Source organism: Megascapheus bottae, chromosome 17 (genome assembly GCF_031878675.1).
Source record: "Megascapheus bottae isolate mThoBot1 chromosome 17, mThoBot2.hap1, whole genome shotgun sequence".
NCBI lineage: Eukaryota > Metazoa > Chordata > Mammalia > Rodentia > Geomyidae > Megascapheus > Megascapheus bottae.
Window position 1 is genome coordinate 24,940,106 of NC_143525.1, and position 25,351 is coordinate 24,965,456.

Here is a 25,351-nt window from a genome sequence, read left to right on the forward strand (position 1 = left end):
GAGATAGACTCACTCACTGGGGTTTGCCCATGTTGGCGAGTGAACTTCCTTCTGGGGGTGACTGCATTCATCTGGGCATGCCTAAAGTACCTTGGCCCCATGGACCTGAAGGAGAAGCATCTGGTGGGTCCTATTCTGTGGCCATATGGTTTGTCTTGTAGAATGTTGTCTCTATAAAACCCCCACTTCCCCTTCCTTATCTGGGGGCTTTGTATGGAAAGGGAGAGAGAAGGTATGGCTCTGAGGTTTGGGGACTGTGACCCCATCCCTTCTAAGAGAATAACATTGTTTGGCTGAGAAGGATTCAGGGTACAGAGTAGATGAGTTAAAACAACTGCACAATAGCAGGCTTTTTTTTTTTTTTTTTTTTTTTTTAAATAAGGGTTGGCCCCAGGCCAGTCTTCCTCTTCTTGCCCAGGGCTATGTAATTTAGTTTGTTTGCTCTTTGCTAGGGCTGTGCCCCAACCTGCCTGGCTTGAGCTGAGGATTGTGAGGCACCCTGTCTGTGGTTAGGGAGTATCTTCCCCTTAGTCACCAAACACAGCTGCTTAACCATCTGGGGTGAGCAGCTAGGTGGTCTAGTCTGTTGATTTGATTGACCCTGCCTCCAGGTATGCTGCCTTTGAAGGGAAGTAGGTTTGTCAGTATTCTCTGAGGAATCGTGGGTGTCCCCCTGCATGGCTGCTGCACTACCCTCCTAGTAGACCTCTGTTCCTGCTCACTAGTCTCTCTCCAACGGGTTAGGGGGCTTCACACACCTCATTAAAACCTGCACTGTGAATGAGGCCTTCATTCCAGACTGCTTCTGCCTACCAGCCCAGTGTCACTCCCTGCCTTGACTTTACCCCCAGTCATTTCAGAACATTTAAGAGTTTGGGCACACATACCATATTGTGCTGAGTTCCTCTAAAACCTCATCCTTTCCCTCAGTCAAATACTTCTGCTTTATATTCATGGCCTAATTTAAGTATGATCTTCTGCAGGTAAGTCCTCCTTCCCCTTCAGAAGTCCCTTCTGTCAGATTCATGGTGTCTACCCCACCATGCTCTCTATTGTCTATCTATTTCAGTATCTGAGCTGCCAGCCAGAGCCTTGCAGATAGCAAGGGCTGAGTAATACTGTTGACTTGAACCTCTGGACAGTGATCTTGCTGGACAGAGCTCAGGAAAATCTGGAGAAGGAGTTATAGATCTACTTCCTGGGCTTCTGGTAGAGCCTGGCTGATCTGATCTCACAGCAGGAGTGTTCCTGCTCCCTTTCACAGCCACTTCTGGCTGTTCTGCACGGGCTTATCACAGCAGTGACTGGTACTAAGAGAAAGCAATCTTACCTCTTTCCTAGCCTGGGTGTCAGGGTACTGTCTACAGATGTTAAGTCCTATTCAGTCTCTCTGAGGCACCTCAGAGGCTCTGATTTTGTGTAATGCAATGGCCTACCCGGATACCCCCCTCCCCCAAACAGAGAATGGTATTGTCCTCTGGTTCCAGCCTGTTGCTGAAACACCAAGGCTAATATATTAGGGAAACCAATTTCTGTGGTGGGAAGGGCTGGATTTATCCTTGAGACTTAGGGAGAAGCCTGAGAGCCACCTCTGGGTAGCTGCTGGCCATTTTTTTTTTTTTTTCTTTTCTTTCTGGGTAAAAGAATCCTGTACTGGCTGGGGCACAGTGGCTCACGCCTGTATTCCTAGCTACTCAGGAGGCTGAGATCTGAAGATCGTGGTACTAAAGACCATGAGACTCTTAATCTCCAATTAACTACCAGAAGACTGAAGTGGCACTATGGCTCAAGGGGTTGGGCAGTAGAGCCTTGGGACAATGCCCAGGCTCAGAGTTCAAGTCCCAAAACAGACCACACACACACACACACACACACACACACACACACACACACACACACCCCGCCTTCAAAAAAAAAAAAAAGAATCCTGAACTAGTGCACAGAGTGTGGTCTAGTGGTAGAATGTAGAATGCTGGCCTACCATGAACAAAGCCCTGAGTTTGGTAATACATACACAGAAATAGCTAGAAGTGGTGCTGTGACTCAAGTGGTATAACGCTAGCCTTGAGAAAGCTCAAGGGCAGTGCCTAGCCCCTGAGTTTAAGTCCTAAGGAAGAAAAAATAAATAAAAAGACCTCAAATAGAAAGCTTTATCACAATCACAGCAGCAAACATACTTAAAGAGTAGTGAGTTTGGTTGGCAGAGTATTAGGTGCTAAGGTGGCCTCTGGCTGTAGAGATGACAGTAGGTAAGAAACAACAATACCAACAATACCAACAATACCGTAGTAGGACTTAATGGGGTTCCTACCTAAACAGTTGCACAGTGAGTTTATAAAGGTGAGCCTGTGGCCAGGATAGAGACAGTGACTCATGGCTGTAATTGTAGCTACTCAGGAAGCTGAGATCTGAGGATCATAGTTCAAAGCCAGCCCTTGCAGGAAAGTCTGTGTGACACTTATCTCTGAGTAAACACCAAGAAGCTGCAAGTAGAGCTGTGGCTCAAGTGGTAGAGTGCTAGCCTTGAGTGAAAAAGCTGAGGGGTAGTGCTCAGGCTCTGAGTTCAAGCCAGAGTACCTGTACAAAAAAGGAGGAGGAGGGGGAGGAGGAAGAGGAAAAAGAAGAAGAAGAAGAAGAAGAAGAAGAAGAAGAAGAAGAAGAAGAAGAAGAAGAAAGTATTTTAGAAAAGTGAGATTGAAGAGGGCAGGGTGGCTCACACCTATAATCCTAGCTTCTCTGGAGGCTGAGATCTGAGGATCAGGGTTCAAAGCCAGCCCAGGAACAAAAGGACCTGAGACTCTTATCTCCAATTAACCTCTAGAAAAAACTGAAGTGGGGTTGGCTCAAGGGTAGGGTGGTAGCCTTGAACTGAAGAGCTCAGGGATAATGCTCAGGTCAAGTTCAAGCAGGCCTCATGACCCACAAAAAAGGAAAGAAAGAGAAAGAGAGAAAGAAAAAGTGGAATTGAGCTGGTACAGTAGCAATTGATGATCAGATGGTCTTTGGGTCCCAGGCTCAGCCCAGCATTGGTTTGATTGTTACTGGATGACTTGTGGCACTCTTCCCTCTTCTCTTTTAGACCTGCCAGTTCTGAGCCTGTCTTGAAGCCCATGACATGTGTAGCAGTGAGAGCCTGGGTTCTGTTTCTAAGATACAGGACCCTACTTCCTGTCACTGAAGTGGGCAGTGTGAGAGGAGGGGGAGGACTGTCCTGGTGCCTAACCACTACCATTCCTCCACACTGTCCTTAGGGTCTGCCCCAGAATACCAGCTGACATGTGGTTCCTCTAGGAATAGGGGGCTGGTGTCCTTCTCTTTAGTTACAACTGACAATCTCCCAGTGACCTGTATGGAAGCTGACCCTGCCCACCTCCTTTTCCTGTTTCCCAGGGAGACTTCCTGTCCTTAACCTCTGGACTGCCCAGCCCCTCCTTTTTGTCCCCATTCAGCTCTGTTTTGGCAAGGAGCTCCACAGCAAGCTTGGGGGAGGGGAATGGCTGGCTTGTGCTTGTGAGGTTTGCTCTTCCTCTCCCTGTAGCTCATGATGGTGTCGTCTAGGAGACAGAGGCCCTGGAGGAATGCACTCAGCCTCCAGCCTGCTCTCCACTAGGGGACCTGGTAGGCTGTCTGGATTCCCTGGGGTAGAGCAACCCCATCCTAAGGATGGCTTGGCATGTGCAGAGAAGTGCCCCCCCACCTCCCGCTGCAGTGTCTCTGTCCCTCCTTCATCCAGAGGGCCTGTGCTGAGAGTCAGATGGGGGCTGAAGAGCCACATTTCTGGACTTTCCCACCCCCAATCCACCAGGCCCTGCTCCATTCCCCAGGCAACTGGCTTTTTTCTATCTGGGACAGATGTACCCAGGCAGCCCCTGGTCCCAGGAACTTTTGGATGGGCACGTGTACGTGGAGATCTTCTCTCTCAGTAGCTTAGTCGCTGGTGGGGTATCCATACCACCTGGGGAGAGGGTATTGAACTCCTCGGAGGCCCCTCCTTCCAACAGCTCTGCTCTTTTCTCTGTACTGGGTTCCTCCTTCTACCAGCTTCCTGATCCTCTGCTCTTCTCTCCTGGAAGTCCCTGTTGGAACCATCCCAATGGCTAGCCTTCTTCCCCTCCACACAGGATGTGCTACTATTAATAAGGCACTGGTTTCCTTCCCTCTGAGCTCTGAGTGACTGGGGAGTTTCAGGAATGGTGGGTATACCCAGGGTGGGATTTCTAGCCTCATTTGGTGACCGGAAGAGAACCTCTGTCTGTGTTCCAGCAGTTGATCTCATAGAGCCAAGTCCTCGGAGTGTACTCCTTCCGCTTGTTTGTTTGTCCATCTGTCCACACTCTGCATATCACCCCTCTCATACCCCCATAGTAGCCTCCTCTAGAGAGGGGGCAAACTCCTGGCATCTAACAGAGCATCAGACAAACTTTCTTCTCTCAATGCTCCTTTTTACCCCCTCCCTTCTTTCCTCCTTCCCTCCTCCCTCCCTCTCTCCTCCCTTCCCTCCCTCCCAGAGCTGCTGTTGCAGCCTGCTGCCACCTCCTCCTCCCTTTCCCTCCCTGAATCTGCAGCTTGACTGGAAATAGGCTGAATTAATCAGCAGATTGAAGCTCTGCTTGGCTGCACCCGCCTGATTCTCTGCAGCACCAGGCTCATCGCTCACACACGCTCCAGCCTGCTCCCCTCTTCTCTCACACTCCTCTTGACCTCCCTCATCCTTTCTACTCTCTCCCTCCTTTGCCCCTCCCTCTCTGTTTGAGGGCTGTGTTGGAAGTTCCTGTGGCTGACTGCTGGTCTCTCAGGCTCTGCCCCATGCTCTTCAAGCAGGCAGAACTATGGATGCCCCAGCAGGGCAAACACAGCACAGTGAGTATTCCAGCCTGGTTTTCATGGCTCTTTTAACTGTATCTCCTTCCCGCTTAGTGAGGGTGTTTTAGGGTTTAGTGCTTGCCAAAGGAGTTCTAAAGATGATGCAGGCTGGAGGCAGCTAGAATGAGCATGGGAAACCAGCAGTTTGAAAGGAAATTGGGAATGAACCAGAAAGTCGGCAGTGATTTGGAACTGTTAGCCAGCTGCCTGAGCCCCAACCATAGCAGGCCTGGAGCCCAAACCTTCCAGAGGGACATTCTCCCAAGGGGTACTAGGTCCCAGGGTCCCATGTGCAGGTAACAGAAGCTTTAGGCCTGAATGCCATCTCTCTTTGGACCAGAGAGGGGACCTTGGATTTCTCAGGTCCACATCGTAAGGGCAGGAGCTCTCAGGGCTGGCATGCTTTCCTCCTAGGTCTTGATGGCTATAGGAGCTGGGGAAGAAGATAGGTGAGGTCAAATGTGAGCCTGGAAGGAGGAGGATGGGAAGGGTGTGGCTCTGCTCTGCTGCCTTCCATTTCTCTGGCTGCAGACAAGTCCACCTGTGTCAAACTCAGAAACATGAGAGTGCTGAATCTCAGCTTTGATGACTTGAGAATCATGCAGAGTTGAGCTTTGAGCCTCTGCCGCCCCCCCTCCCCCGCCCCACCTGCACTAAGAAGGCCATGATGGAGGAATCTAGAGAAGAGGCTGCATCCAATTGCAAATTGGTTCTGCCTAAAATGGGTCAGTGTCTAAATTAAAAACCCACCTGAGCCTAAGAGCCTCAATTCTTTTGCTCCTTCCTTCCTTCCTTCTCCCCTCTCTCTCTCTCTCTCTCTCTCTCTCTCTCTCTCTCTCTCTCTCTCCTTCTTTCTCTTTCTTTCTATTTTTACAAGTGCTAAGGCTTGAACTCAGGGCCTGGGCATTGTCCTAGGGCTTTCTCAAGGCTAGCACTCTACCCCTAGGCCATGCTCCCAGCCCAGTTCTGGCTTTTTCTGTGTATGTGGTACTAAGGAATTGAACTCAGGGCTTTATGCATGCTAGGCAAGCACACTATCACTAGGCCCACTCCAGGCCCAATTCTTTTGCTCTTGAAATAGGCAGAATAGGAAGAAATGCTAAGAACCTCAGAAGAATTCTGAAAGGCCTTAGGCTGGGGGCTGAGGGCTTCTGGCTCTGTGATACCCAAGAAACCCAACCAAGGTGGGTATCAGGGAGTTCAGGTATGTTAGCACTCAGCTTTACTTCTTGACAGTGGGTCCTGCTCAGTGGGCAATTTCTGTGGTTGGGATTTGTCACTCGGTATTTTTGCCTGCATGTTGTCCTGCCAGCATCCCATTAAGTGACAGAAGAGAGAGAAAAAGCCCAGCCCCAGTCAGGACTTCCTTCCTACCTCAGGCAGTTCTTAGCCTTGCTTCAGTTAGTCTGAGCACTTGGGTGACTGGGGTAGGACTAGTTCTGGGTGAGAGGCTTCAGCGTCCTCCTCTCCTGGTCCCTCTGGAGTGGACCCTCACCTCATCATCATTTACCTACACTGGGGAAGCAGGAAGAATCTTTTGCTACCTTTGGGCACATAAGGCTACATCAGATTTTTTTTTCTTATCCTTCTTGGCCTCAGTAGGCAAGAAAAGCAGATTTCATATGGTATTAACCTAGGTTCAGAAAATAGGAACTCAATTCAGGCTCCATGGATGCTTAGAAATAGTGGGCACCTTGCTCAGTGCTGTGTCAAGAAGGGCTGTCAGTGCCCGCTTCCAACTAGTTCACCTGGAATCTCCATTAGTCCTCACACTGAGTTCCTTAGTTCTGCCTCTTTGGTTAGATGGGCAAACTGAGGCACAACAAGGGAAAGCAGAGATCTAACTCTTGACTTAGGTCTTGCTACCACAGCGGGTGAGCTAAACAAGCTTGGCAGTTGGATCTACTTTGTTGAAACCTTATGGCAAGCAGTCTGGCCCAGAAGACGGAATCCTCACCACAGGACCAGCCTGTGTGGGCAGGCACTTCCTTCAGCAGCATGTAATTACAGAATGGCTTATTTTGCCTCTGCTGTGCTGTCTTTAATCCCCTGTCTGGAGTTGATGGCCCTGGCCAGACACAACATGTGGGGGCAGACACACGTAGAGGGCTCTGCAGGTGTCCTGTCCTGGTACACCTACAACCCTCTGGCCCATGCTCCCCCTACCTGGAGAGGAGCAGAGTACCTGGAAAGGGGGAAAGAGATAGTAAGGGATGGCTGGGCAGGCAAGAGGGTCTTAGACATGGGATTTCCAGGAAGGGGGCAACAGAGGTCAAGATGTCCACTGTAAATGGAGTGTTAGTGGCTCATGTCTGTAATCCTAGCTACTCAGGAGACTGAGATTTATAGATCATGGTTTGAAGCCACCCCAAGCAGGAAAGTCTGTGAGACTCTTACCTCCAGTTAACCACCAGAAAACCAGAAGTGGCACTATGGCTCAAAGTAGTAGACCACTAGCTTTGAGTGAAAGAAGCTCAGGGACACTGCTCAGGCTCTGAGTTCAAGCCCTCAACACACACACACACACACACACACACACACACACACACACACACACGAGAGAGAGAAATGTCACTGTATAAACTATTTTATTTAAATTTGTTGCTTTGTTTTTCTGTTTAGCTTGTTCTTAATCTGAGCACGGAAGCAAACAGAAGTCGTAGTGAAAATTCTTTTTTTTTTCTTCTCTTGGAGAGAGTTTAAACTTTTTTTCCATATATTTTTTTATCGTAATTAATAGAAGGATTATATTATATTCACCAGATAGAAGGTGCATTACTTCACATACATTGATACCCTTTCTCATGTTTTGGTCCCCATTTCCCTCCTTCCACCCCCTTGATTGCTTTTTTGACAGCTTTTTTCTGGGAACTTTTCCTTTTTTGGTCTAGCATGTATGCTCCAGGCCATGTAGTTTTCTAGATGACCCAGCAGTAATGTGTAATTTGCCTAGCCCTATTTTCTTTTCTTCCTTCTAATATCTATTTCTATGTAACCCTTTACCCTATGTGAGCCAGCCCTTCCTGTTTCTGGTGTATTTGATCATATCTGGATGCTTGGCCCTGGCTTGTCCATTCTGTCTATTCCAGATCTCTTGAATCCTGCTAAAGAGAGGAAGCCAGGAAGGCTGAGCCCAAGGGGAAAAGGGGCAGTATAAAGGAAAGTGCTAGAGGATTAGCTTCTCACCCAGGCCCCAGGTCCTCTTCCTTTAGGTTGGGAACAGGTATCATTGCAGTGGCCAGCTCTGTATATATTAGAAAGCCCATAGGCTCCTTTTCCCTTTTGTCTTCACTTAAAGTCTCCCTGAGGGTTTCTTCCCATTACCATTAGAAACTCTAGGAGACCAAGGGACAGACCTGGCCTCCCTTGCCATTCATTTATCTTGACCCCTTGCCTATGGGAATCCCAGGATTCTACTTTTGTTTGGGAAACAGTATTTACCCAGGCTGGACATTGGGCCTCAATCCAGAGGCCATTTCTTCCTGAGCTGAAATAACTTGGTTATTGCCTCTGAGAGAAAACAGCCCTTAATCTCTCCATCCAGAGTTGTGGTGGAGAGTGGGGTTAAGTTGAATGTAGGTGAGTGAGCTGAAAGTCTTGGGGCCAAGCCCACTCTGGAAACTAAAGTGGTGGAAGGCAACATTTGTGGTTCTACTTAGGTGCATCCCATAATGCCAGGCATGTGGCACTCAATTCTTAACCCTTAGGCCTAGGTGCCTCTCAAAATGGTGAAGGCATAAATCCTAACAGGGCCAAAGCTGAGTTCCCACAGAGAGGGAGAGGCACCTATGAAGCCAGGCAAGAAGGAGAGATGCAGCAGGTGAAGCCAGCTCAGGCCTCTGGGAGGGAGTCCTGGGGTCATCAGAGTAGAGGTGGTGGGCAGAGAGGCAAGGAAGCTAGGGTGGTACAGCCCACAATTTGGGCCTGTAGTCTTCTGTCAATAGCTTTTGTGCCTTGCAGTATTGAGGCTTTCCTTTCCCTTAGCACTGTGTCAGACTGAGCCTGACATGGGATTCATCCCTCCTCCCCAACAAATGGCCACTGAATATATCTAAGATGGGGCCTGGACATGCACATTAGCTCCGAGTGTTAATGCTGCAGAGTTTTGGTTGGCAGTTGAAGTCTATGGTGTCAATAGGACCAGTAAATCTACTTCATTTACCCATTCATCAAATAGATATTCCCTGAGCTTGTTTGTATGTGTGTGTGTGTGTGTGTGTGTGTGTGTGTGTGTGTGTGTGTGTGCGTGCGTGCGTGCGCGTGCGTGCGCGCGCGCGCGTCAGGCACTGTCTTTAGGTTCAACAGGAGGTAGAAGAATTCTATATGTTTTCAAGGAATAGGCAGTCTAGTGGGAGAGCTAGCCATGTAAATTGAGAATCAGGATTCCATAAAACTAGGCCAAGAGTGAGGTCACCTCTGTGCCATCAGAACACAAATGTCCTTCTGCAGAGCAACCTTGGGTTTGAACAAAATGTCTCAGAGTAGGTGATGTTTGAGCTGTCTTGAAGAAGAGGAGTTGTTTGAGGTGGTAAGCATGTCCTTGAGCCTGGAAGTATATAGAGAGAGGCATTTGCTTGTGAGCTAGAAGAACAAGGTCTACCTAGCAGGCAGATGCTCCAGAGTGGTTTCCAAGGTTAAGGAGTCAGCTGAGGTGGGCTTATCCTACTAGAGGAATTCCATGGATCTGGAGGAGGTAGACTGGGGTGAGAAGAGGCAGGGAAGGCTGGAGCCTGGGAAAATGTAGAGGTAATGTGGGAAGTGAAGTGCTTGGCAGTGAGGGCCATGGAGAGTTATGGATTTGGGACATCCAGACTCCCATCCTTGTGAAGCAGCTGTGAGGCATGTAAATAGATGGGTTTATGTTAGGGGCAGAAGTCAGGCTGGAGATGAAATATAGATTCTGAATGGCAAGCATACAAGGGGTGAGTGAATCTAGGACTGTGTCTGAGGTTGCCCCGGAAATGCACAACAGTTGGCAAGTTCTGGATGGGCTGTTTTGCTAATATAGTGAGAAGAAAGCATGAGTCTAAGAAGGGGGAAATCTAGAATGCTCAATTCTCAACCAGAAGTAGACTGGCCATGAAGTCCATCAAGATAATATGTCCGGTCCCCACGGGATCTGGGACCATCTCTGTCTGGTACACATTCTGGCCAGGCTTTTCATGGTGACCAGGGAGTATGGTAAAGTTGCAGCACTATCTTTTCTTGGGAACAGCTGCCTTCTCCCCCACCTCCCCCAAACTATGTATCCTGCCTAACATTTTGGTGTTAAGTCTCTCAGGATGGTGGTACTGGAAGGTAGCACGAGTGTGTGTGTGTGTGTGTGTGTGTGTGTGTGTGTGCCAGTCCTGGGGCTTGAACTCAGACCCTGAGCATAGTTCCTGAGCTTCTTTTTGCTCAAGGCTAGCACTCTATCACTTGAGTCACAGTGCCACTTCTGACTTTTTTTCTGTTTATGTGGTATTGAGGAATCCAACCCAGGGCTTCATGCATGTTAGGCAAGCACTCTACCCCTAAGTCACATTCCCAGCCCTAAAGTGATTTTTCTGTGGTTAAGTCCTGAGGGATAAGAGTTGGTAGGGGAAGGGAAGCAGGGTCAAGTGGAAAAGGAAGGTCCCATAGGGCAATGAGAGGGAACAGATGGAGCCTGGAATGGAGAGCTGGTCTGGACAGGGTCTTGGGGACAGGGGAGATACTGAAAATCTCTGACTTTCCTGCAGGGCGAGCCCCCCTTGGCCCTGGGCCTGTCCACCCAGAAGGCACTCAGTGTCCTGAAGGAACAGCTGGAGGCTGTGCTAGACAGACATCTCAAAGAGCAGAAGAAATTCCTTACGTGGAAGGTGAGACTTCAGGGGGGCCGGAGTCTGGGTGGGATAGTAGAGAGTGGAAAGGTCACTTCCCAGAGCCATGAAGTGCCCAGTCCATCTGGGGCAGGAAGACTTAACCAAGAGTTCATTGCAAATCACAAATTAAGGTCCAGAGGGATATCCTGACCCTACCTGTTGGAGTAGTCCAGCCTCCAGCAGGCTGGACCCCATCTGAGGTCAAGGGCATTGGATCAAGGATGGCTATGGGATTGGGAGGCACAGGACTGCAGTGGCTCTTGGCCAGGAGCTCACTACCTGCCCTGTACTTTGCTCCATAGGAGGCATGGAGAAGCAGCTTCCTGCACCTCCGTAACCGGTGTTCCTGTTTCCACTGGCCAGGGGCTTTGCTCATGCTGCTGGCTGTGCTGCTGTTGTTGGGCTGTTGGGGAGGCCAGCCAGCAGGCAGGTAAACAGGGCTCCACAGCTACTACAACTGTCCCACTCTTTCCTCTAAAATGTCCCCAGGCCCTGGGGCCCTGCTACCCCCAGAGCTGTCTTCCTAATGGATTCCTAAATGTGAGAATGTTCTTGTCATTTGACAAGGGCCAGAGGTTCTCTGGAATCAGGAAGCAAATGAGGTCATCTTTTTAGGGACCAGTGAAGCCAGGTGCCAGTGGTACATACCTGTAATCCTAGCCACTCGGGCTGAGATCTGAGGATTGCCGTTCAAAGCCATTGTGGGTAGGAAGGTTCATGAGACACTTATCCCCAGTTAACCAGCACAAAGCCCAAAGTGGAGCTGTGGCCCTAGAGGTAGAACGTCAACTTCGAGCAAAAAAGCTAAGGGATAGCACTTAGGCCTGAGTTTAAGTCCTAGTACTAGCATAAAAAATAAAAAGGATCAGTGGAAGAGGGTGGTGTCTTGAGCTCTGGGGAATACCTGGGGGGTAGGGGCTTTCTTCTTGGAAATGCATGGTGTTCTCTGTGTCCTCTGACCAGCCATGGAGTGGAACTGGTGAATGCTTCCACCTTGTTTCTATTGCTGCTTCTGAACCTTGTCCTCATTGGACGTCAAGATCGACTGAAACGCCAAGAGGTGGAGCGCAGGCTTCAGGGGATCATTGACCAAATCCAAGGTGAGGTCAAAGGTTAGGCGTCTTGATGGGAGAGATGCCCTGGGATGTGTCAGAGGAGCCCCAAGGGCATCCCAGGGAGATGCCATCATCATGCAGAGGGCTAGGGGTTGCCCCAGCTTTCCTTGAGCAGGATAGTGAGTACTGACAGATTGGCTGTGGGTTCCAGGCAGTGGCTCCAGACAGGCAGGAAACTGATAGTGGGGTGGGCTTGCTACTGTTTTCCAGTAGACACTGTCTCTTATCAGGAGGGAAGTTGAGACATTTTCTCCCAACTGTGCTTTTGTCTCATAGTACTGGGCTGGGGGTGGGGGATAGGAGGTATCCACTAGAATCCAAACTGAAGACAGGGAGCCCAAATGGACATTTCTTAAAGGAAAGAGGCATTGCTCACAACCTTCTGTCAAGCTTTAGTTAGTAAGCTCTGGCCATAGATTGAGAGTTTATTGGGCTCTTTGTAGAGATTGTGGTTCCAGAGGGCATGGCAGTGGGTGTCAGAGAAACAATATCACTTGATTCCAGGGATGCTTTCTCTGACAGTATAAGTGTAAAATGAATGTTAAATGAGAATGTATTCATTCTGAAATGGTTAATTAGTTGCAGTTATGTGTCAAGATACTAGGAGTCCAAGATGACCAAGAAAGCTGGGCCCTGCTTCCCAGGAGCTTAGTCTCTTGCTTGGGAACCATCCATGGGTCCTTCTTGCTTCTTTAAGCCATCCCAGATTGCATGTGGCTTCCCAAAGCCCCTGCTCTAGTCTCTGGCCTTCTGGTCAAGTTTATTCTGTTACTGTTTATCCTACTGTTATAACCCTTCACCTATCCTGCTTAGCCCCCTGTGAGAACCTGTGCCGGGCCTCTGTCCTGCTCTTCTTTGCTTAGATAGATAGCTTCTTCCATTCCTCTCTCTCTCTCTCTCTCGTTGAGGGATAGCTTCTTCCATTCCTCCCCCCCACCTCTCTCCCCTCCCTCTCTCTCTCTCTCTCTCTCTCTCTCTCTCTCTCTCTCTCTCTCTCTCTCTCTCTCTCTCTCTCTCTCGTTGAGGGGACTGGGACTCAAACTAGATACCTGACACTTCCACTCATTGACTACCAACTGAGCTTCACCTCCATTCCAGCTTCTCCCTTCTCATCTCCAGCTATTTCTTTGTACTCCTTCCTGACCCATCCCAAATGTTCTCTCTCCATGGAAACCTCCTCTTATCACCCAAGCCGCTGGGTTCACCCCCTTTCCCATGCTGCCACAGTTTTCATGGTGTTACCTGGTAGAGCCACCCAACTGGAACTGCTGAGGAAGGCTTCATAGGGAAAGCATTAAAACAAGAAAAGCATTTGCATGCATAGAGTGAGTTGTGTAGGCCTGAGAAAGAATAAAGAGCCGGTGTATGTGTGCTGGGCCTGGCCTGAATGAGAAGGGTTGTTTCTTTGTGTTCTCATTAGATGCCCTCAGGGATGGCAAAGAAATCAAGTGGCCAAATGCCTTGTATCCTGACCTCCACATGCCCTTTGCACCATCCTGGTCCCTGCATTGGGCCTACAGAGATGGTCACCTGGTCAACTTGCCTGTCAGCCTGTTGGTAGAAGGAGACATCATAGCCCTGAGGCCTGGCCAGGAGTCCTTTGCCTCTCTAAGAGGGATCAAGGTAGTTAGAGGCTGCTTTCCTTCTGGGAACAATTGGTTGGAGGTGTGTGTGGGGGGGAGAAATGTCCTGAAGTTTCCTGGTTAGGTTGTAGGCTTCCCAGGGGCTCCTGGGTTTTCAAGGAAAAGCTGGAACTTCTTCCTTCTTTGCTGGTTCTTCTTGATCCTCAAGGAGGGTCCTAAATTCTGCAAGACTTATCTGGACATCTGGACAGGCTCTTTGCTAGTGGATAGTTACTGACCCTGATGGCCATTTCACTTAGCTGGCATTGTCCAGGAAGAGTGGCCTGTGACAGAGCCCTTTCATTCCCCATCACAACCCGCAGGATGACGAGCACATTGTCCTGGAGCCAGGAGATCTGTTTCCCCCTTTCTCTCCACCGCCCTCGCCCCGGGGGGAAGTGAAGAAAGGGCCACAGAACCCCCAGCAACACCGACTTTTCCGTGTCCTGGAGACCCCTGTGATTGACAACGTCAGGTGGGGTGCCGCTCACCTCCTGCCCTGCTATCTTTTTTCCCCAGAACATCCTGTGACAAGGAAGGAGCTTTGCCTACTACAGGCCCTCCTGAGGGCAGTCACCTCATCAGCTCCTCCCTTGGAATCCTTAGACTGGATTTTGAGGGTAGGCTCTGAAGGTGGGCAGAGCTCTGCTCCCAGGAAACCACTAGGGACCACAGGCCTTGATCGTATTAGTGAAGCCCTGTCTGGCTGAGAGGCCCAGAATCTTTTCAAGGTGTGGGTTTCTGGTTTCTTGCCCCTCAGGGCCTGAGGCTTGCCTCTTTCCACAGATGGTGCCTGGACATGGCCCTCTCCCGCCCAGTCACTGCTCTGGACAACGAGAGGTTCACAGTGCAGTCGGTGATGCTACACTATGCTGTGCCAGTGGTCCTGGTGTGTGAGGTGGAGCTACAGGGCCAGGGGAGGGCCAAGACAGAGGGAAGCCTTGGGGCTGGGTGCAGGTTAACATGTAAGTACAGTAGAGGGGCCCAGAGGGAGCGTGAGGTGAGAGTGGAAAAGGAAAGGGTCTAGAATTTGGTCCCTCACTAGGGAAAGGACTTAAGGCTGTGCTCCTCCTGTTTTCACAGGCTGGCTTTCTCATCACCAATGCCCTGCGCTTCATATTCAGTGCTCCTGGTGTCACTTCCTGGCAGTATACCCTCCTTCAGCTCCAGGCAAGGATTCCGCCCCTCCCCTATTTTTTTTTTTTTTTTCTGGTTCTTCAGTTTGAACTCTGGGCTTGGGCTGGGCTTTTCCCTGAGCTTCTTTGTACTCAAGGCTAGTGTTCTGCCATTTGAGCCACAGAGCCACTTCCAGCTTTTGTGTGTGTGTGTGTATATGTGTGTGTGTGTGTGTGTGTGTGTGTGTGTGTGTGTGTGTGTGGCTGGGGGGGGGTGGCCTGAGGTGTCATGGAGCTTGAGCTCTGGGCCTGGGTGTTGTCCCTGAGCTCTTCAGCTCAAGGCTACTGCCCTATCCCTTGAACCACAGCGTTACTTCTGGTTTTCTAGTGGTTAATTGGAGATAACAGTCTCATGGTCTTTAGTGCCTGGGCTGGCTTTGAACCATGATCCTCAGATCTCAGCCTCCTGGGTAGCTAGGGTTATAGGCGTTAGCCACAGGCACCCTTCTTTTTGTGCTTCCTAGTATCCTTAGGCTTTAGCTTAAGAATGCCTCCTTCTTCTCCTTCCCTTTCTGCCCCCTTGACATCTGTCCCTTTTTACCCAGGAGATGGCCATGTGGCATCCTCTAGGCCATCCTCCCCCTAGCAAGGAGCTCCTTAGGAGCCTTCAGTGTGGCCCCTCCTTTCCAGGTGAATGGTATGCTGCCCATCCTCCCCCTGCTCTTTCCAGTCCTCTGGGTGCTGGCAACTGCCTGTGGAGAAGCCCGTGTCCTGGCCCAGATGAGCAAGGCCTCACCCAGCTCCCTGGTGGGTTATTCTGGAGGAATAGTACAAAAGAAGGAATGGGCTATGCCAGAGAATTGGGACACAAGTCCAACCCACTGTTGGGCTTACCATGTTGGATGCCCTGGGCAGCTCTCTGAGGACTCAGATCCTTGCATTATAGAGTAGCCTCATGTTTTGGCCTGGGTGTGGGAGAGATCTCTTCCAGCTCTCACTAGTGGAGAGTCAGGATTGCCAGGTCCTCTTTACCAAAGGGGTTGGAGCTTTGCAAGTGCAGGTTCTTCTGGCAGCATGGAAGGTCTGTATGAATGAGGATTGTTCCCTACTCTGTGCAGCTGGCCAAGTTCTCGGAGGACACTCTCAGCAGTTACACAGAAGCCGTCTCCTCTCAGGTATACTGATGGGCCCCACTGCTGTCCCTGAGCTTTTGTCCTCAAGGCTAGTACTCTAGCACTTGAGCCACAGCTCTACTTCGAACTCTTTGAGGCCTTCCTGCTTAGGCTGGCTTTGAATAGCAGTCCTCAGATCTCAGCCTCCTGAGTAGCTGGGATTGCAGGTGTGAGCCCCAGGCACCTGTAGCCACAAACCCTGTCCCCTCAGGCTCCTTCTTAGAACCCTGGGATTTGGTTTATAGCCCCGAGCCTCCAGCTGGGCTCTTGAAGCTTTTCCCCTTGGCCTCGCTGTGTTCCCAGGGATTATTGAGCCCCAATCCCCTTACATATGACACGACACCTTATCCCAGAACCTCATCCTCCTGAACTTTCCCCAGTAATGACCCTAGAGCTTTCTCCAAGGAAAGGGGGCTGAGAAAGCAGACTTCCTCTCTCCCACCAGGAAATGCTGCGCTGCATTTGGGGCCACTTCCTGAGGGTGATCCAGGGTACATCTCCAACGCTGAGCCACAGTGCCAGCCTGCTGCACAGTTTGGGCTCCGTCACGGTGAGGGGCTTTGCAGGGAGAGGGCACCTCTTGCATATGGCCTGCTGTCCTGGTGAAGTGTGGGCTGTCTACTGGACTTTTAGGCCAAAACCAAGCCACCTCCCAATCCTGGCCTCTTTCCCTGCAGGTTTTGTGCTGTGTAGACAAACAGGGGATATTGTCATGGCCAAATCCCAGCCCAGAGACTGTGCTGTTCTTCAGCGGGAAGGTGGAGCCCCCTCACAGCAGCCATGAGGACCTCACAGATGACCTCTCCACCCGCTCCTTCTGCCATCCTGAGGTAGAGGAGGTATGGCCAGCTCCTGTGGGCCCATCTGGGCCAGTCTGAGGAGGAGCCTTAGGATACTGGCTAGTGGTTCTGGGAGGGTAGGACTCAGGTGGGAGAAATGGGTATGGGCACTTTGGTAGCTGCTTCTGGGTAGTTAAGGTGGAGCCTGAGGACCAGGCAGTGAGGAGCTAGGGAGAGACACACCTTGCTGGTCCGTGGTTCTCATGGTACCCTGGTCCTAGGCTTGTGCCTCTGTTTTCCTCAGCCCCATGAACGAGATGCCCTCCTTTCTGGCTCCCTGAGCAATACCCTGCACCTTTCCAACGAGCAGGAGCATGGCGGCTGGCCTGGTGATGGCCCCAAGCCTGCCGAGACCTACCATCCCCACAAAGTGCGCAGCCGCAGCAGACACCTGTCCGGCTCCAATGTGAGCTTCAGCAGGGACACAGAGGGCGGTGAGGAAGAACCCAGCAAGGTGAGAGGAGAAAGGCCGAGTGGAGCAGCTACTTCATCCAGCACGGGCCCCACAGCCACTTTTGCCAAAGGCTGCAGCCTGGACTGGACCAGCGGGGTTTAAAAATACATAAGTTCTGTTCAACCCTGCCCCCACACTCACCACCCCTCCCTCCAAGTCCTAGACAGCAAGATGGCTTCCTGAAGCTGGGCCTGAGTCTCTTCTGTTTCTTTGATTTTGTGCCTGTACTAGGCTTTAACTTAGGGCCTAGGTGCTGTCTCTTACATTTTTTTTGCTCAAGGCTAGCATTCTACCACTTGAGCCACACCTCCCTGTATGTTTAGGTCTTGGGGCTTGAACTCTGGGCTGGGCACTTTCCCTAAGCTCTTTTTACTTAATGCTAGCACTCAACTACTTGAGCCACAGTACCACTTCTGGCTTCTCTCTCTTCCTCTCTTTCTCTCTCTCTCTCTCTCTCTCTCTCTCTCTCTCTCTCTCTCTCTCTCTCTCCGTCTCTGTCTCTCTCTCTTTCTCTCTTTCTTTCTTTCTTTCTTTCTTTCTTTCTTTCTTTCTTTCTTTCTTTCTTTCTTTCTTTCTTTCTTTCTTTCTTTCTTTTTCTTTGTGGGTCGTAGGGCTTGAACTTGGCCTGGGCCCTGTCCCCGAGCTCTTCAGCTCAGGGCTACTGCCCTACCCTTGAGCCAAGCTCCACTTCCCATTTTTCTAGAGGTTGATTAGAGATAAGTCTCAGGTCCTTTTTTGCCTGGGCTGGCTTTGAACCTTGATCCTCAGATCTCAGCCTCCTGAGTAGTTAGGATTACAGGCGTGAGCCACCATGCCTGGTACTTCTGGCTTTTTCTGTGATTAATTGGAGATAAAAGTCTCATGAACTTTCCTGCCCAGGCTTTTGTGCCACTGGTGTCCAGCTTTATATTTTCAGATTTTTTTTCTTCTAGTTAATTGGAGATAAGAGTTTCCCAGATTTGTCTGCCTGGCTGGCATCAAACCATGATCATCAGATCTCAGCCTCCTGACTAGCAAGGATTACAGGCATGAGTCACCCTGCCCGACTTCTGTATCTCTTGTGTGACATAGCTTCAGCTAAGGTCACTGGTTGTCTCCTTAGAACCTTCTAAGCACACCCCTGGCAGGAAAAGACCCCTGTTGCTTCTTCCTTATGGGGCTGCCAAAGTTCTACCAGTACTGCCTCCCATCATCCTAGAGGCAGACTGGAGGACGGGACTGAGAGCATGCGTACCAGCCCTCCTCCCTGAACTTGTGCCTTCCTGTAGGCTTTACTTGAGAAGCCAGGGCCTGCCCCCACCTTTTCCCCCTCCTCTCCCCCAGGTCCAGCCTGGGATAGAGGGGGAGCCCTATGAAGCTGAGGACTTCGTGTGTGACTACCATTTAGAGATGCTGAGCCTGTCCCAGGACCAGCAGAACCCTTCCTGCATCCAGTTTGATGACTCCAACTGGCAGCTACACCTTACCTCCCTCAAGCCGCTGGGCCTCAACGTGCTGCTCAACCTGTGTAACGTCAGTGTCACCGAGCGCCTCTGCCGTTTCTCAGACCATCTGTGCAACATTGCCCTGCAGGAAAGCCACAGCACTGTGCTGCCTGTGCATGTGCCCTGGGGCCTCTGTGAACTGGCACGCCTCATTGGTATGGCTGTGGTGATGGCAGTGGGGTGGGGCCTAGGTGGGTTGTTGCTGCATTTCCAGAACAGGCCATCCCCGACTCCTAATAGACCCAGTCCTGACATGCAGGATATTCTGGCAGAGGCACTGGATACTCTTAGCTGCATCTCCACCTCCTCCTCTTCTCTTCCTCCTCTGCCTCTTCTTCCCTTCCTTCTCCCCATCTTCCTTCATTCTTCTCCTCTTCCTCCCCCTTCTTTCTGTGGTGGTGCTGGGGTTTGAACTCAGAGCCTGGTGTTCTCCTTGAGCTTTTTTTGCTAATGGTTAGCACTCAATCATTTGAGCCACACTTCCAAATCTGGTTTGTTGGATTTAAGTGTCTTACTAATTTTTTTTGTCTTGGCTGGCTTCTAATTGTGTTCCTTAGCTCTCAGCCACTTGAGTAGCTGGTATTATATGCGTGAGCCACTGTTACCTGGCTTCACTCTTAGCTTCTGACTGTCCCCCATTAACAGATACTGTGGTCTGTGGAATGACTTCCTAATCTGAGAAGACATCTGATTGTTGGGATAGGAAGATGGAATGAGCTGGCGAGGCTGACTAGATTCTGTCTGTGCTGGGAGTCAGGTGCTGGGTAGTATAGCCGTGCATCTGACCACAGGCCCTGAGTCTCAGGCTTGTCCACAGGCTTCACTCCAGGAGCCAAGGAGCTCTTCAGGCAGGAAAACCATCTTGCACTCTACCGCCTCCCCAGTGCTGAGACTATGAAAGAGACATCCCTGGGGCGGCCCTCCTGTGTCACCAAGCGACGCCCTCCCCTCAGCCATATGATTAGCCTCTTCATCAAGGACACTGCCACAAGTGAGCTTTGAGCCAGTTTCCTCTGTTGTCTAACTCAGCCTAATAGAGCTTGGTGGGAAGGGTGGGGGTAGGGGTGTGTGCTCTGCCTTGTCTTCTAGGGAGGATGGGGCAGATGAAGTGTAGATGTCCTGCAGTATGGCAGGGACTGAGCTTGGAGTCACAGAGGGTTGTTACAGAACATCTTGGTGACTAAGAGGCCTGGCCCTCCTTAGGAAGGAGCCCCTTTGCATCCCTCTTGATGCCTAGGTCAGAGGAGAAGTGGGGCTGGCACGGTCTCATGGTGTGGCCTCTTCACTGTTGACTAGGCACGGAGCAGATGCTCTCCCATGGCACAGCTGATGTGGTTTTGGAGGCCTGCACAGACTTCTGGGATGGAGCTGACATCTACCCCCTATCAGGTTCCGACAGGTGTGTGAGGGCCTTCACCATCCCATAGTCAGGAGGAGGACAGGACCACTCACCTTATCTTAACTCTGTTTTCCTGGCAGAAAGAAAGTATTGGATTTCTACCAGCGAGCTTGCCTGTCCGGCTATTGTTCCGCCTTTGCCTACAAGCCTATGAACTGCACCCTGTCTTCCCAGCTCAATGGCAAGTGCATCGAGCTGGTGCAGATGCCTGGCCAGAGCAGCATCTTCACCATGTGCGAGCTGCCCAGCACCATCCCCCTTAAGCAGAACACTCGCCGCAGCAGCTGGAGCTCTGATGGTACTGTGCACATCTGTCCAAGAGGGGGCCGGTGCTTGAGGGGTCCTGGGGGGGGCAGATTTGGGAGGGACCCAGAGGACCATGACATCACATGAGGCTGAAGATGCCACATGGGAGCAGGGACACCAGTGAGGTATCCCTAGCTGTGATGTGAGGAGTCTCAAAGTTTTCTCATCTAAATATAGACTTCTACCCCTGTCACAGCTTTCTTGTGATGGCAAGTAGGGGTTAATCTATATAAAAATCTTTTCTTAGCTGGGCGCTGGTGGCTCTACTCATGAGACAGATCTGAGAATTAAGGTTTGAAGCCAGTCCTGTAAGGAAAAGTCTGTGAGACTCTTATCTCTGATTAACCACAGAAAAGCTAAAAGTGGAACTGTGGCTCAAGTGGTAGAGTGCTAGCTTTGAGCAAAAGAAGCTCATGGGGCCAGGAGTTTGGCCTAGTGTTAGAGTGCTTGCCTAGCATGCCTGAAAACCTGAGTTTGAGTCCTCGGTACCACATACATAGAAAAAAATGCTGAAAGTGGTGGCTCAAGTGGTGCAGCTCTAGCATTGAGAAAGCCCAAGGATAGTGCTCAGGCCCTGAGTTCAAGCCCCAGGACTGGCACAAAACAAATACATGAAAGTATTTTCTTGATAAGCTAGCAAACAACATGTACTATGGAACGTTAGCCTTATTAGAATCAGACAAATGCTTGGGTCACAGAATTTGCCAGAACTGTGGATCTCTGAACCTACCTCATACCTCTAAGCATGTTCGCTTGGGGCTTTAGAAACCCTGAAGACTGTGTGCTGTGGGGCCGGCCCCCTCTCCTTGGAGCAGGGCTGGGCAATTGCTGAGCCATGTTTTGCCTGACTCCGTAGGATGGCCACCTGACTGATGAGTACTTTCATTGTGTTTTCTCCTGTGTCTGTTGGCTCTTTTGTGTGTCTTGGCTGTGTGTGTGCACGTGTGTGTTCATGGCTGTGTGTGGTCCTCTGGGGCCCATGTGCTTACTGATTTGGGTGTGGCATCTGTGTGTGTGTGTGTGTGTGTGTGTGTGTGTGTGTGTGTGTGTGTGTGTGTGTGTGTGTGGCCCCTGTGGGCTTGCCTCTGAAATATGCTGGTTCCTGGGTGTCCTGGCTGGGCCATGTCCCGGCTACCCTGCTATGTGTCGGCTGGCCTTTGTCTGATGCCTACCTGAAGAAGGGATCGGGGAGGTGCTGGAGAAGGAAGACTGCATGCAGGCCCTGAGCGGTCAGATCTTCATGGGCATGGTGTCCTCCCAGTACCAGGCCCGGCTGGATATTGTGCGCCTCATCGATGGGCTGGTCAATGCCTGCATCCGCTTTGTCTACTTCTCTTTGGAGGATGAGCTCAAAAGCAAGGTGAATAAAACTCTCCATATCTGTCACCACTGACGCATTTCCTCATGGGCTTTTGGATCGGTCTATTTATTGTTATCTGCCTTTTACAGGTGTTTGCAGAAAAGATGGGCCTGGAGACAGGCTGGAACTGTCACATCTCCCTCACACCCAATGGTGACATGCCTGGCTCTGAGATCCCCCCTTCCAGCCCCAGCCATGCAGGCTCCTTGCATGATGACCTGAATCAGGGTGAGGGCAAAGACCTGTGGAAGTTGGGCTGGGCAGGAACTTCTCTTTCCTGGGAGCTATAGCTTAGAAGAGCCTCCCTCGATCCCTCCCGGTTTGTATACTCCCCTGGAAAAGGGCCCAGTGCCCTGTAGGCAGTAGCAGGGTAGGTGAAAAGTGAAGCTGGAGACAGATGGTGTTTGTCCTCTGCAGGGCCAGGGAAAGGCCTCTAGAAGGCTGGTCCCAGCTGAAGGACATTTTTTCATCTCCACAGTGTCCCGGGATGACACAGAAGGGCTCCTCCTGTTGGAGGAAGAGGGTCACTCGGACCTCATTAGCTTCCAACCTACGGACAGTGATATCCCCAGCTTCTTGGAGGACTGCAACCGGGTATAATGGCAGGATCTGGCCTTCAGTTACCAGGGCTGGCCCAGGGAGGGGAAGGGCAGGAGGAAGGGCAGGGTAGTTCTGCAGAGTCCTGGTGCCCATCCCATGTCACTGACATCTCTGCCTTCTCCAGGCCAAGCTGCCCCGGGGCATCCACCAGGTGCGACCCCACTTGCAGAACATCGACAATGTACCCCTGCTGGTGCCTCTGTTCACTGACTGTACCCCTGAGAGTGAGTGCCACTATCCCTCCTGCTGAGCTCCCTAGGGCTACACATCTGTCGCTCTAAAAGGGAGGAAATGCCATAAGGAGTAGAAGAGCCTAGACTGGGAGTGGGGGTTGGGTGGGTAAGAATCTAGTGGGCTAATGTGTAGCTGGGCCCACTTTAGTCAGAATTCCATTTTCAAATGCTCACATTGCTGGGGTGGGATTTTTCCAAAGAGAGACCCTCTTCCCATTGCCCCCTGCTCCCCTGGACTGTGGCTCTCTGCTGGCATCTGCCTACACGGGGCTCTGCCTGCCTGACCTTTGTGCCTCCTGCTTGCCTCCAGCCATGTGTGAGATGATAAAGATCATGCAGGAGTATGGAGAGGTGACCTGCTGCCTGGGCAGCTCTGCCAACCTGAGGAATGGCTGCCTCTTCCTTCAGAGTGATGTCAGGTCAGGTTCCTGACAGGCCTGCGTGGAGCTGGAGCCACATTTCCTGTTTGCTCTTGTCTTGACTGGGTTCCAGGATGTGGTGGGAGGTGAGGGGTGGATGTCCAGTCTTATAGGAGACCCAAGTCTTCACTGAGTGCAGCTCATGGGCGAGCTTTCCCTTCCCCCACCAGCATTGCCTTGGATCCCCTGTACCCATCTCGTTGCTCCTGGGAGACCTTTGGCTATGCCACCAGCACCAGCATGGCCCAGGCCTCGGATGGCCTATCCCCCCTGCAGCTGTCAGGGCAGCTCAACAGCCTGCCCTGCTCCCTGACCTTCCGCCAGGAAGAGACCATCAGCATCATCCGGCTCATTGAGCAGGTGGGTCTCAGGCTGGGTGGGATGGGGTGGGAGACAGGGCCCATGGGTGGGGGGCAGGTTGGGACAGTTATAACCCAAGATCATCTGGAACCTCTAGACCTCATCCTTCCTGCCCTCCTGGCAGTGCAAGTGAAGCTCCCCCAGGAAGTTGAATTTATCTCTGCTCCTTCCTCACAGGAGTGTCCCAGGCATGGCATGTGGCCCTTGGCTGAAGCTTGTCAGTTTAGGGCCTGAGAGATCAGGCAGGTCTGGGCCATAATCTGTCCCTCTCGGTCTCTAGGCTCGGCATGCCACCAATGGCATCCGTAAGTGCTTCCTCTTCCTGCTGCAGTGCCAGCTGACCCTTGTGGTCATTCAGGTGAGCCAGGGATAAACACAGGCATCACCCCTCCCCACTTGCTCCTTCTTGCAAGGGACAGTAGAGAGCCTGAGGAGGGAGGCTGAGGGTACAGCACAGCTAGAGCCCCCAAAGTGTCTCCCTTACACTTTCAGAGGTGACTCCTGTGCAGATTAGTGTTCTTGCTGGCTCCCATGCCTCTCAGCTAAGATTTGAACATCTGTCTAGACAAGGGATACTGTAGCCCTGGAGTCCGGATTATATTCATTTGCCAAAAATCTAACTGTTCTTCTTGGGTTCTTTCCTGGTCTAGTTCCTTTCTTGCGTGGTCCAACTGCCACCACTGCTGAGTACCACTGACATCCTGTGGTTGTCCTGCTTTTGCTACCCTCTGCTCAGGTGAGAGGCTGTGTATCTTTCTGTGCCTCTGCAACTCAAGGTTCACGTCCTCCGTCCGGTATAGGAGACAGAGAGGTGGACCCCTTGTCTTAAGGTCATTTCCGTGAAGGATGATTCCTCTATGAGAATCAGGTGACAGAGGAACACTACCACCCACCATCCCATCACCCACTCTTGCTTTTCAGCATCTCTTTGCTGGGGAAACCACCACATAGCTCCATCATGTCTATGGCAACAGGAAAAAACCTCCAGTCCATTCCTAAGAAGGTAAGTGAGGCCAGCCTAGCAAGCCAGGGCCTCATGGAGGAATACAAGAGATGCACAGAAGACCAAGGGTTGGTGCTGGGAGGGATCCTAACCCCGGGGTCTGCAGAGACCAGGAGACTGGAGGATTGGCACTTGGCCTGAGGTGGTAATAATCAGAGCTGATGAAGGTCTTTGCTGGGAGTGTCGTCCCTGCTGTTTGTCATTCCCCGCCCTCCCCCCCCACCCTCCGCCAGGCCTCGGCATTTGCTCACTAAGAGTCTGTTGAAGGCTGCTGCGGAGTGAGCAACCAGCCTCCCTTCCCCTACAGACGCAGCACTACTTCCTGCTCTGCTTCTTGCTCAAGTTCAGCCTCACCATCACCTCGTGCCTCATCTGCTTTGGCTTTACACTACAGAGCTTCTGTGACAGCGCCCACGCCCGGAACCTTACCAACTGTTCCTCCATCATGCTGCGCAGGTGCGTCTCGGGGGCTTCCACCATCCCATGCAGCCTACTTCCCCGTGGCTTCACGGGATGCTGAGCCCTGTATTGCTTTGACAGCAATGATGGCAGGGCTCCGGCCTGGTTTGAGGACTTTGCCAATGGGCTGCTCTTGGCCCAGAAGCTCACTGCCACCCTGATTGTTCTCCACACTGGTAAGGGCCCTGCCTGGGAGAAGCTGCTGGTGGCCTGTGGAGATCAAGGCCCTGGGCCACTGGGAAGCCTGATACCCCATTGGTCCCATTTTTTCCAGTCTTCATTTCTATCACCCATGTGCATCGCACCAAACCCTTGTGGAGGAAGAGTCCCTTGACGAACCTCTGGTGGGCTGTGACCGTGCCTGTGGTGTGAGTCATGTTGAAAGGACAAAGGGCAGGGCCAACCTTGTGGGTGAGCCAGGGCCAGAGGGCTGAGTGCCCTCCTGTGGCTTATTGTCTTGCTGAGAAAGTAGGGAATGAAGAAGCAAGGTGACTTGGGATTCATATCCAGCTGCCCCTCCTTTGGCAGGCTGCTGGGTCAGGTGGTTCAGACGATTGTGGACCTGCAGCTATGGACACACAGGGATAGCCACGTCCACTTTGGCCTGGAAGATGTGCCCCTGCTGACATGGCTGCTGGGCTGCCTGTCCCTGGTTCTCGTGGTAGTCACCAATGAGATTGTGAAGCTACATGAGATTCGGTGAGC

The 25,351-nt window shown here is 51.4% G+C and overlaps 1 protein-coding gene across 3 annotated transcripts in view; it reads left to right on the plus strand.

Moving 5' to 3' along the window:
- The window catches only part of Tmem94 (transmembrane protein 94), a 26,252-nt gene continuing 901 nt past the window's right edge, over window positions 1-25,351 (plus strand). Inside the window, exons 1-30 of one of the 3 annotated variants that reach the window (XM_090350281.1) lie at window positions 1-123; window positions 10,584-10,703; window positions 11,009-11,136; window positions 11,670-11,806; window positions 13,242-13,444; window positions 13,767-13,918; window positions 14,230-14,332; window positions 14,527-14,613; window positions 15,249-15,365; window positions 15,677-15,733; window positions 16,176-16,280; window positions 16,408-16,569; window positions 16,814-17,023; window positions 18,347-18,662; window positions 19,325-19,498; window positions 19,804-19,906; window positions 19,987-20,204; window positions 21,391-21,572; window positions 21,662-21,800; window positions 22,051-22,166; window positions 22,297-22,396; window positions 22,716-22,824; window positions 22,995-23,184; window positions 23,465-23,542; window positions 23,835-23,920; window positions 24,106-24,187; window positions 24,495-24,643; window positions 24,728-24,822; window positions 24,921-25,014; window positions 25,175-25,345. In XM_090350281.1, the coding sequence (XP_090206407.1) occupies window positions 100-123; window positions 10,584-10,703; window positions 11,009-11,136; window positions 11,670-11,806; window positions 13,242-13,444; window positions 13,767-13,918; window positions 14,230-14,332; window positions 14,527-14,613; window positions 15,249-15,365; window positions 15,677-15,733; window positions 16,176-16,280; window positions 16,408-16,569; window positions 16,814-17,023; window positions 18,347-18,662; window positions 19,325-19,498; window positions 19,804-19,906; window positions 19,987-20,204; window positions 21,391-21,572; window positions 21,662-21,800; window positions 22,051-22,166; window positions 22,297-22,396; window positions 22,716-22,824; window positions 22,995-23,184; window positions 23,465-23,542; window positions 23,835-23,920; window positions 24,106-24,187; window positions 24,495-24,643; window positions 24,728-24,822; window positions 24,921-25,014; window positions 25,175-25,345 (4,007 nt within the window). In that variant the 5' untranslated portion in view covers window positions 1-99. Of the gene's footprint in view, window positions 124-4,598; window positions 4,861-10,583; window positions 10,704-11,008; window positions 11,137-11,669; window positions 11,807-13,241; window positions 13,445-13,766; window positions 13,919-14,229; window positions 14,333-14,526; window positions 14,614-15,248; window positions 15,366-15,676; window positions 15,734-16,175; window positions 16,281-16,407; window positions 16,570-16,813; window positions 17,024-18,346; window positions 18,663-19,324; window positions 19,499-19,803; window positions 19,907-19,986; window positions 20,205-21,390; window positions 21,573-21,661; window positions 21,801-22,050; window positions 22,167-22,296; window positions 22,397-22,715; window positions 22,825-22,994; window positions 23,185-23,464; window positions 23,543-23,834; window positions 23,921-24,105; window positions 24,188-24,494; window positions 24,644-24,727; window positions 24,823-24,920; window positions 25,015-25,174; window positions 25,346-25,351 lie in introns of those variants that run through there. The other 2 variants (XM_090350283.1, XM_090350280.1) reach the window with 2 other exon arrangements.